This window comes from Morone saxatilis, unplaced genomic scaffold (genome assembly GCF_004916995.1).
Source record: "Morone saxatilis isolate NCDOM2014 unplaced genomic scaffold, NCSU_SB_2.0 Contig14, whole genome shotgun sequence".
NCBI lineage: Eukaryota > Metazoa > Chordata > Actinopteri > Moronidae > Morone > Morone saxatilis.
In genome coordinates, this window is record NW_023339696.1 from 7,490,970 (window position 1) to 7,502,148 (window position 11,179).

The window sequence follows — 11,179 nt, forward strand, 5'->3', positions numbered from 1 at the left end:
CAAAGAGGATTTTATAATAAAGAAAGGAGGATCTATAGTGCTGTAGAGAGATGAAACCTCAGCTAGACTAACAAATATTTAAATTTGTATTACAGAGGTTTTATTAGTGACTTTATGTGCTTCAAATTAAAAGCACATGAAATGTATCTAATAGTGAGAAACAGTTCTCATTATGTCATAAGGGAACTTTTTTTTCTCTCTTGCTAACAAAACTTTTCCTTCATACGTACCTCCATCCTCCTTTTCTATTCCCCTTCCTCTATTGTACTGCCCAGCTGACAGGTGGGGAGAGAGCGGGAAAAAGAGCAGACTTTTCCTGGTATTCACTGTCTATGTACTAATGGAGAAGAAAAGATGGAGACTGTGTTACAGAGTTATAGAGATATAAATATATGAGAAGAGATAATATATGCATGGATGTTTTTATAAGTGATTCAACTGCGAATACATTGCTCATATATAGTTCAATTTAAATGGAGATTACTGAATAACACAGTCAATGATAGTGGAACGTCGCCACCATGTGTTAGTACATATTTATTGCAGTGCAGGTTTAGTTTTATAAGCTCTGTCCAATTACATGCAGCTTTGACTATATATTTTAGAGCTGAAACAATCAGTCGACTAAAAGCAGAAACACAAACGGCTACTATTTTAAACACTGAATAATCTTTCAAGTTATTTTTCAAGCCTAAACTTCTTTAGTTTAAGCTTCTCAACTGTGGGGATCTTTTTCTGTCTAATGTGACCAAACTAAAATCTGGTGTTGAACAAAACAAGCCATTTTATGGGCAGGCAAGGAAATCAGTTAGTCATAAAAACAATAGCTAGATTATCATTTTAAAGAAATAGAAACATAATGTGTTTTTTACAATCTTTATTTGTGTATCATGGAAGGTTATTGTATATTTCAAAATGGAAAATATATAATAAATAGAAATATCAGAAACTCCCAGTTGAGTCACTGAAAGACAAGCAAACTCTATACGGCATTAGACCTGCATTAGACAATATGGCAACTGTACAGGATTGTTGTTTTCCAACCGTGTGAGTGTGTGTGTGTGTGTGCTGTGTGTGTGTGTGTGTGTTGTGTGTGTGTGTTTGTGTTTTCAGCTAAGTGCATTTTGCGAGATAACTATTTATTTCTATTGAGGGAGTGCTGCAGTCATTCCCAGGAGCCTGTTTCTGTACAGTGAGGTGGTGGCAGTCGATGTGTCTGAACTCGGCTGCAAAAAGGCCAAACAGCAAGAAGAACACCATGACCAAGGCCCATTCACACACAGCGGCCTCGGAGGGATAGTCTGTATTGTGGAGAACAGTCACTGAAGGAGGGGAGCGTGGTTAAGGAACATAACACTAAATAAATACTCATCATATTAAATCCAATAGTGAATCAAAACATGTTGTAAAAATGGGATTTTGCATGTTACTTTTGCGTGACCCATAAGATGTAGTTTTAAGTTTGTGTTCTGATCACCTTCCTCTTGTACCTCTCTGGAGTTTCCTGTTATGGTTTGTGGTTGTGTGGTTACAGATCATGCTTTAAGTAGAGTGCAATTCAACATGAAATAAATATGTCATCTCAAAAAGATGATGTTATATCTATCCAATATATTCATGTACAATTCTCAAACACAACTAACAATGGAAAATTAATGAAGATCACTCCTTCTGTAGATAAAAACGGCTAAAGATAAATTGTTGAAATGTAAGATAATTAACAGTGTTTATCTTATTTGAAATCCAGTTTTATGGATTATATTATATATTGACATAATGTGTTGTTTCTTCTTTTCTGAATTTAATTTCGTAGTAGGAAGGATACTACTGATGACCAAGATGGTACAGAGGATGCAGCAGGTCGCCCTGGCAGGCCCAATGTAGCATCGGTCCTGAGACGGCTGAGCCCGATAGGTTAGAAACAGCTGCACCCAGAAGTAGGCCATGCCGACGAAGAAAGCCAGGAACGCTCCCAAAAGGTGAATACTCTTCAAGACTGATTGCTAAGTAGCATGTAGAGGGAGAAGATAGATTATTTATAGGTTTGGGGGAAAAAATGAAAAGTTATTAATAATTATTTGTATGATTATTTTTTGTAAGCCGTTACCTGGAAGTTTCCAATGACAGAGATTCCCACAGAGGAGATGAATCCTAAAACAATGCTGGCAATATTAGCCTTTCCATGGGTACCGAAATCCCTAACCTGCTGGAAACGGATCACCACTATCCACAGAGCTGAGAGGCACAGAGAAGTCACTTGAAAATAATTACGATTAAAGGAAAACAGTGTCATCTTAAAATGGTCCATATGTTGGGAAAATAAGAAATCAATTCAATCCGCAACCACCAACATCCAACAGAGGACAGAGACGGACAGATCAACAACTAGAAATCTGAGGACTGCTGCGTGTGCAGTATCTCAATCTGTCCATAGCATGAAAGAGACAAAATTAAATTAAAAATCAGGCACACGTCCAAGACTTCAAAAGGAGTGGACTGCTACAGCCCTGATTAATAGCTGCTTGAAGTTACTTTTGAAGCAGGTTGGAGCATACGATGGACAGAACTCCCGCTAGCAAGAATGGCATAAACATATCTGTCATTACCTAAAACAGAGCAGATGTTGCAGATCTGGGCAAAGAGACAGCTCTGAGGGTTGTAAGTGCCACACTGACTAAAGGGAGAGTGAGAAAATAGAATCATTATCATTCAACATGAACTTGTTAAAAAATTGGTTTGTTAAGTTCACTTTAAATACTTTATTTGTTCTTCATCATCTCGCAGGACAGAGAGGAATCGTACCAACCTGATGTAAGGGACTCCTTCTGTGAGGTTCACTGATCCATTTGTTACAGCTACAGCAAATCTGATGGGAAGAAAGTAACCCTTACATTGTAGCTCAGCTTGCACCCTAAATGCATAGCAGGGTAAATAACTCTTCCTCTTTTTTTTTTCTTACATGGAAACACTGTATGATAAGTTATCAGAGCAAACATCTGTTGGCTCTTCTTTTAAAACAACCACTTCCCCAGGTAACAATGTATGTACAACTGCATGTCATTGTCATTTTATTTATTTTGCTGATATCACTGAGAGCTGCTTCCTGTCTCTCATTCCGAGCTGCTTGCCACAATATGTTATTTTATTTTATTCTCTACAACCATTTGGCGACCCCTGGATCATCTCGCAACCTCTTTGGGGTTCCTGACCCCCAGGTTGGGAACCCACTGTTTTAGATTATAGGAAAATTACAGTATAATTGTTTAGTATATACGATATATATCTATAAAATACTGGGTAGTCATACTGAGACAAAGTACAAGGGAGCTAGAAATAAATAACACTAACTTTGTTTGTTTTGTTTTTTATTACTGATTACCTACCTACTAGTGCAGTAATATTGTTACTGGGTAAGAAGACAGGGGGAAATTGGGAAAATAGGCTAGTAATGTGTCCAGACTTCATTCAAATTACTTACAGTATCATTTATATTGAATTTATTATATAGTAACAAAACAAATGCTATGGCAATTACATTCTGGGTAACCTTTTAAAGAAGTCAGTATTTTTATATATATTAAACTTTTCATGACATAGCTCATGTAGAAGAACATAAATAAGCTCATTTTGGTCCCCTGTCTATTTATTATACATTATATATGTATCAGGGAATCAAATACCTCTTTGGTGCAAGTTTATTATTCCCCCTAAGTAGTAAAACTAATTTACTGCCTGTATTCAAAAGCACTACCACTTAAATAGATAATATAAATAAATAAATAATAAATTGTTTTCAGTTTTCTTTCCCTTGTCTTTTCCCAGGGTTCAGGCAGGTGGCGGCTCCAGGAGCTCACATCTGGGTTTGCGGTGCCATTCGTCCATTGTACATGCTGCTGTTTGTGTGTCCTCATTTGCTACACTAACTCACACTCAGAACACACAAGCCCTCAGTAAAGATCACTTCCTCTCTGATTCAGTTTTGGGAAATGAGATAGGGAGTATGAAATTGCGAAACTCAATGAGAACAGCAAGAAGGTGTTAATAAAGGAGGACGCCAAGTACTCACACAGTCCAAATTCCCACAGTGCCAAAGACTGCCAGACAGACGGGGAGCAATGCCCACAGCCACATGTTGCAGTACAGCTGCCGCTTGGTTCATATGGAGGAAAACATGCACGACTGCCTCCCCTCCCTTACAAAACAAAGTGTTCCTATGGAAAAACACACAACCCCAAACTATGAGTGGTAGAGTAAACATAAAGTATAAATAATTAACTTCACATTGTGTGAGAGAGAAGACATTCGTACTCACTCTGTGCTGGGGAACTGCTGGTTGCGGGTTGAGATGCAGCTCTGCTCAGCTCAGTCCATCTTTACCGTTACCATAATGACACTAGCAGATGATGTGAGCTTAGACACTTCTGCACTTTGTCCTGAAGTTTCATACATGCAGTGACAGGCCAACTTTGTGTCAGCCGTACACCATGAATACGATCACAGTGGTGTGTGGTTACCGGGGGATGAAAGGTGTAGTTTAAGGGATGGCAACGGAAAATTACCAGTATTTTTAAAAAGTTGAGTTTCTGAACAACAACAACAACAACAACGACAACAACGACAACAACAAAAGCCAGCTTTATTCTCTCCACTGGGAATTATCAAGTGGTGCATTACATTGTAAAGTACGGTAACATGACTATCTATTTTAAGGGCTGGGCTGGACTTTGAGCCGGTGCTTTTTTAGATTTACAACCTCTTGTACGAGTTCCTCCCAGTTCTAACAGAGTGTTTCCTCTCCTCTACAGTTTACCTCTTCCTTTCCGTTAACTGAAAACAAACCCCAAAGTCTGAAAACTCTAAACAGGATCCTGATTATCCTAACAGTTTAGATTATGTGTGAAACACAGCCTCAACCATATTCAGGCAACCGATGTCTGCGGATGATTGCAGGATCAGTCGTAAAGGTGATGTCATAATGTGGTGGATTAATAATTAATAAGTATTTAATTAGCATTTTTTAAATGACGGGGAAGGTTGTAAAAGCACTTGAAGCACATATGACCTTTGGTTCTTGTCAATAAAGAGGACCATGATTATTACAACATTATTAATCACCGTTTGAGTTATATTTCATTAAAAAACACTATGTACGATTTTGAGTGTTCACAAAGCACAGAAATGAAAACACTGGGAGACACATGGAGATAAATTCATTTTGTCATTTATTGAGGCCACACACCATGATGAAGTCTCTTTCTCTTGGCTCCGTGTTTGTGTGTGTGTGTGTGTGTCAGAGCTCAAGCTCAATCTTGACATCCATCTTAGCCTTATAAGGTTCTAGCTGGGGGCGTACTTCTTCAGACAGGAACCTGGACACCTAGACATGACATAAGGAAAGAACTGAATGAATTACACACGATTACACACAAGGTTGTCATTCTAGATGGGCTTTTGAGAAAAGCTTTAAAGTCTGTGAGAAAAAACAACTGAGTCTGGGTGCTAGGGGTGTAAGAAAATATCGAAAAATGTTGTATCACAATATTCTGTTTAGTGATATTGTGTCAACTTTTATATTTAAACCTCCAACTATTAATAGCTAACTGTTATAAAAGGGCTGTGATGTTGGATGTTACAGGGACTGATAACTGTTCTGGTTGCATAAAAAAAAAACAGCTTTTTTTACTCAGATTTTATGCATATGGTGGTGTGTTCTTTATACTATAAAAGTTTTCCTAAAATTAGAATCACAATATATGGCAATATTATGAATCATAACCTCTGTATTGTGATACGCATCATATTGCCTAATTCTTGCCAATACGCAGCCCTTTTGGGTGCCTGTTGCTATGTATACAGGCTCTTATAATGGCAGAGTAGCAGCAGGAATAAAGATGTGGGACTGTTTATGCGGTACCTGCTGCGGAGCACGACCAATAAAAGTCTTGGGATCCAGTATGGCGTCCAGCTGGCCCAGAATGGGGGCGAAGTAGGGGTCTCCCTGGACTCTGGCTAGCAGGTCATTATCACCACCCTCCTGTTTGACCACAGCTGCCGCCTCCTGGGACAGAACACGGATCTTCTCGTGGCAGTCCTGAAGGAGCAGAAAGATGCTATTTTAAGCACAAAGCTGATGAGACGGCGTCAGAGCAACCGTGAGCTGTTCACGCTTCAAACCGACGGCATTACCTGTCTGTTCCCTCCAGCCTTCACCATGGCCATAATGATGTTCTCTGTGGCCATGAAGGGCAGCTCGTGGCGGATGTGCCTCTCAATGACTTTGGGGTAGACCACCAGCCCCTCTGTGATGTTCTGCAGGGTGCTGAGGATGATGTCAGCTGTCAGGAAGGACTCAGGCAGGGAGATCCTCCTGCACATGAGTGAGGGGGGTCAAATTAGAACAAAAATGAGAGAAAAAAAAAAAGAATACCATCCTACTCTTTCCAGTACAAATTCAGAGCCCAGATACCTTGAGCTGATTCAGTAACAAGCCAATTCTTACTTAGTAACACTGTTGGTGGACTTGTCATAAAAGAACATGTCATAAAAGGGAAAAAAATCTCAGTAAACTATTGTGGATTGTGTGGCAGTTGACCTGTTTGCGCTGTCGTCCAGCGTCCTCTCCAGCCACTGTACCGAGGCCGTCTGCAGCGGGTCGGACATCAGTGCCACCAGATGTCGGGCCAAGCTACAACACCGCTCTGCACGCATGGGGTTCCTCTTGTACGGCATGGCGCTGGAACCTGGAAGAGGAAGACAACTTCATGCTGGCATGCGGTATGTGCTGTTACAGGATCATTCGCCTTTGATGTTCAGAATGTGAAACTGAGTGAATGTGAGTGAATATACCGATCTGCTCTTTCTCAAAAGGCTCCTCAATTTCTTTCAGGTTGGCGAGCAGGCGGATGTCTGTGCAGATCTAAAGCAGAAAGACAGATCAAAGATGAGACTTGAGGAGTTTATACAAATATTGAAGGCTAATTTTAAAAAGTCAGATAAGGAGTAGGTTCATCACATTGCTTGCAAACTCCCAGTAAATCCACTAGATGGCAACATTCCTCTATATGTCTCCAACGCCTGCAGCTTACCTTGTGAACAGTTGCTCCCAAACTGGCCAGGCTGGACAGACAGTCTACGTCCACCTTACGACTGTATGTCTGTCCAGTCACCAGGTAGGCTCTGCGTAGCACAGGACACGACATCATCAGGGCCAAAAACAAAGTCTTACAAGTTACCTGTTACCCTGACGCCACCTTTATTGTGGTTGTGGCATTTGGATTACAAAAATAACTTCATCTCCAATTCTGCTTGTTTTGTGTCATCACATTTATGCCATTATTTATTACATCCATTATTATTAGAGAACAGATATGATGATGAAACATTGTAAAACGTACTTTTTGAAGCCAGCCATCTCGGTCACCATTCTGTCGAGCTCTTCTACCTGGTGAACGAAAATGATTAAAACATGACAATTGTTACATTTTTAGATCAATCATATTTAAGATTTCTGAATTTAAAAATCATCATCATCGCTGTCCACATGTTAGTTTATTGATTATCTCTACCTTGTCGTGGTCCCCCTGAAAGAGCTGTAGGAAGCTGGCCTGGGTCCCAGTGGTCCCCTTGACTCCCCGGAAACGCAGGTCATCACGGGCTCGTTGCAGGTTGCGCATGTCCATAGCCAAGTCCTGCAGCCACAGACATGCTCGCTTTCCCACTGTGGTCAACTGGGCGGGCCTGTAGGGGGAGCAGACGCAGCGAGAGAAGGAGGAGAGAAGAGAGAAAACGTGTAAACACAGCCACGTGACAAGGTTGCAAATAGGACGACGAGCGTCAGAGCGGTGCAGCTGCATTCAGACTCACTGGTAGTGCGTGAAGCCGAGCGTGGGGAGGTCAGCGTATTTCTCTGCAAAGTTTGCAAGTCTGTCAATGACTCTGGCCAGCTGTGGAAAAAAAGAACAAAGGGTTTTTAGCTGTGAATTATTGCATAATACACCGTTTTCACTTGAGCCCGCACAAACCGTCACGTTAATAAGCTCATTTCTCATTTGTATTCTACGTATGGTGTGATAGGAAATTATTTCTACGTTGTTGATTTGTTGCTGAACAGCTGAGGCAAAGAAAAAGGAAAAAAATGGCAATTTCATAGATGCACAACTGGATGGGTGTGCGTGTTTTCTGGCAAACAGCTGAGCCTCACCTTAGGCAAAAGGATGTCAAATCCATCACGCAGCATAATCAGATCCTGAGGAAGAAAAACAAAACAACTTAGAGAACACGAAAACCTTTATAGAAAAGCACTTTGTACGTCACAAATAAACCCAATGCAGTATTACATTTTCTAGCTGTTTTTCCAAGGGAACACATACAGGACAATCCGGAGCACAAATATGAGATTATTGATCATGTAATCCAATGAATAATGCAGGCCATAGTCGTTTGTATAAGGTCTATTTTAATTACAGTATTGTCTCCCACGTAGCAGGAGGTGGCACCGAGGTGGATGATGGGAGCAGCGGTGGGGCAGCAGTGTGCGAAGGTGTGGACGTGGGCCATGACATCGTGCCTGAGCTTGCGTTCCTCGTCAGCCGCCATGGCGAAGTCAATGTCCTTTTCGTGGCTTTCCATCTCCAGAACCTGGGCGTCCGTGATGGGCAGACCCAAAGCCTGAGGAAGACAACGATGAAGAGGAAGGAAAAAGAAACAGTGAATTTGTTGCATTATAATTTAGTTTAATTAAACTGTTTTCATTCACATTGTAAACGTTAGAACTTGAAATGTTCTTTTTTTTTTATTATTTTATTATGTATGTGTGTTATAAAATAAATGATTCTTAAGTGTTTATTAGATAATCACAATATACTGATACTATGTTATACTATGTTTACTGTGATGTACATTTTATTCTTAAACAGTTTAAACTGTGTCAAACTGTGTTTATGGCAAATATTGAAGGCAATTTAAACAGGATAATATAAAGTAATATATATATAGAAGTTACTTACTAATGGGGTTTTTTGATTAGTCATTTAATTAATCAGTTCAGGCAGAAAAATTATTTAAGCAATAATATGAAAAATGCATTCTCTAGTTTCAGCTTTTTATAATGTGAGGATTTATCAAAGTGAATGCGATGTCTTTGGACTTTTGGTTGAACAACAGACATTTAAAGGCGCCACCTTGGAGTCTGGAAAACTGATCATTTAACAATTGTTTGACATTTCCGACTAAACGATTAATATAAAAAGATAACAAGGAGATTAACTGCCTTAGTCTAGAGGCAGGTAATCTGGGAAAAAGTCTCTTTTACTGCGCATTAGTAGCAGCCATCACATGTGATTTTAAGATGTTTATACAGGAGAGCAACAGTCTGATGATGACACTAATCATCCTGTCTTTTCTACAGTCTCGACAGGCATGTGCTCTCCTCGTGAGAAGACGCTCAATAACCTGATTAGATTGGAGGTTTGTCCCATTGGTACAGAGCAGTCATGAGATGGGACCACAGAATGGGTTAATTGAAAAATTGAGCCCAACCCCTGAGAGTACCTCTCTCCCTCCATGTTATCACACAGTTCACGACCCAACAACATCAAACCCTGCCGGGTCAAAGGTCAGACTGTGGGCAGGCCAATTCCAAGCAAAAAGTGACTCGACACAAGAGAGGTCACTGCAGAAAATATATTATTGTATCAAAAAATAAGTGTTTTAAGGGAAAATGCTACAGACATTAGGCTGAGCGAGTAAAATGCTGCCTCTCAAGGGGCGCTCTCCTGTTACTGTGACATTCTCTGCATGCTATTTTCATACACAAACCACACAGCGGCAGCCACAGGCCTCACAAACTCAGCACAGGCAAACTGTAGCCAGGCTAAGCCCCTGACGAGCATCTCAAACTGCAGGGACAAGTAGAAAAGATGGACTTTTTTGTGTGTGTGTGTGTGTAACAGGTCATGTGAGGTGATGCATGTGAGAGAGGGTCTGTCAACAGTTAGCAAATGCCCAAATCAATCAGAGGCATTTTCAAAATGACATTATAAGCTTCAGAGTTCAGCTCCAGGGAAATGTTAACAGATATTTTTGAACCATCAACAGCTGCAAAATTCGACTTGGTTGAGCACACCTTGTGTCTTTTGATAAATCTTGACCGGTGTGTTAAAGGCGGACTGGGGGGGATCACATGGCTGTTTGGTTTGGGAGCTAAATGTCAAGATGTTTCAGAGGGTACTTTCTCATAACCCCTGAAGTCACAGTCTCACACTGCGGAGGTAAACCTTGTTCCAAGCCACAGAAATGTATTTTAAGTTCTAGTGAAGACCACAAGTTTGCAAAGAAACCAAATAATACCTCAAGTATTCAATACTCAGATTGACTTTTGGTAGAAATGTGCATAAAATGATGCACAATAAATAACATGTCAGAAAAAGATCAAGCTTTGTTGCACTGATGCAGTTGGATCTTGAACAACACACTGAATGGAAACAAGTATAATTTTGCATCCTAGGACATAAATATATTAGCCTGAGGTTGTAAAAGCTGTATGTAACTACTCCTTAAACTTGAATTTCATATTCCTGTGTATATTCATAATGTATGGATAAAAAGGAAAACGTGACTATTTGTAAATCAGTTTAAACACTGCATTCATTAAATTGGTTTCTGGAAATAGGAATGTAGTTAAGATTATTAAGCTCTTTAACGGGGTCCTCCTTACCACTATATTTAGAGCAGGGAACTTGATAGGGCTCTCTGAAGGTCGCGAACCTCAGCTCACAAGACTTTAAGCGTGAACAAAGCGTGTGTATAACAGCAAGGAACACATGCAATGGTTGCTACCATCCAGCTACAATGTGCCAAACCTTCTCAGCCTTAGCCAGGTAGATCCACAGCTTCCTCCAGGTGGTGAATTTCTTCCTGTCACTGAAGTTGTAGGCCATTTCCTTGCTGGCATACCTCGACACCAGCGGGGAACGGTACTTCATGAACTCGTCGGCTCCCTCCATGATAGTGAACTGTCCGCTATATAAACACACAACACAACCGGTCTGGCCCCGCACCTCCACCTATACACACACACACAAACACACACCAGCTCTCCAAGGAGCCAGTCGACTTGTAGCGTCACGTGGGACAGAGGCAGCGCTGTTTTGTTTTTTTACGACACTACAAGTCGGCCTAC

General features: G+C 40.6%; 2 protein-coding genes across 2 annotated transcripts; both read right to left on the reverse strand.

The window, feature by feature from the left end:
- Positions 1–727: 727 nt before the first annotated feature.
- tmem150b (transmembrane protein 150B) lies at positions 728–4,188 on the reverse strand. The gene is made up of 6 exons (XM_035654697.1): positions 4,067–4,188; positions 2,807–2,866; positions 2,607–2,674; positions 2,108–2,235; positions 1,826–2,003; positions 728–1,322 (listed from the first exon to the last, which is right to left on the reverse strand). The coding sequence occupies exons 1-6, from the start codon at positions 4,129–4,131 to the stop codon at positions 1,114–1,116; spliced, it is 708 nt and encodes a 235-aa protein (XP_035510590.1). The 5' UTR covers positions 4,132–4,188; the 3' UTR covers positions 728–1,113.
- A 1,017-nt stretch (positions 4,189–5,205) lies between these two features.
- adsl (adenylosuccinate lyase) lies at positions 5,206–11,138 on the reverse strand. The gene is made up of 12 exons (XM_035654696.1): positions 10,860–11,138; positions 8,464–8,667; positions 8,201–8,245; positions 7,864–7,943; positions 7,566–7,737; positions 7,395–7,441; positions 7,086–7,176; positions 6,847–6,916; positions 6,593–6,740; positions 6,187–6,367; positions 5,915–6,091; positions 5,206–5,377 (listed from the first exon to the last, which is right to left on the reverse strand). The coding sequence occupies exons 1-12, from the start codon at positions 11,001–11,003 to the stop codon at positions 5,291–5,293; spliced, it is 1,446 nt and encodes a 481-aa protein (XP_035510589.1). The 5' UTR covers positions 11,004–11,138; the 3' UTR covers positions 5,206–5,290.
- Between the last annotated feature and the right edge of the window lie 41 nt (positions 11,139–11,179).

Excerpts from the sequence above, each read along its gene's own strand:
- tmem150b (XM_035654697.1), bottom strand. The coding sequence starts at position 4,131 with ATGTGGCTGTGGGCATTGCTCCCCGTCTGTCTGGCAGTCTTTGGCACT. Across the intron at positions 2,675-2,806 it reads GAAGGAGTCCCTTACATCAG|TCAGTGTGGCACTTACAACC; the intron begins GTTGGTACGATT and ends CTCTCCCTTTAG. Across the intron at positions 1,323-1,825 it reads TACCATCTTGGTCATCAGTA|TGACTGTTCTCCACAATACA; the intron begins GTATCCTTCCTA and ends CCCCTCCTTCAG.
- adsl (XM_035654696.1), bottom strand. The coding sequence starts at position 11,003 with ATGGAGGGAGCCGACGAGTTCATGAAGTACCGTTCCCCGCTGGTGTCG. Across the intron at positions 8,668-10,859 it reads ACCTGGCTAAGGCTGAGAAG|GCTTTGGGTCTGCCCATCAC; the intron begins GTTTGGCACATT and ends TGTCTTCCTCAG. Across the intron at positions 7,738-7,863 it reads CTCGGCTTCACGCACTACCA|GCCCGCCCAGTTGACCACAG; the intron begins GTGAGTCTGAAT and ends CTCCCCCTACAG.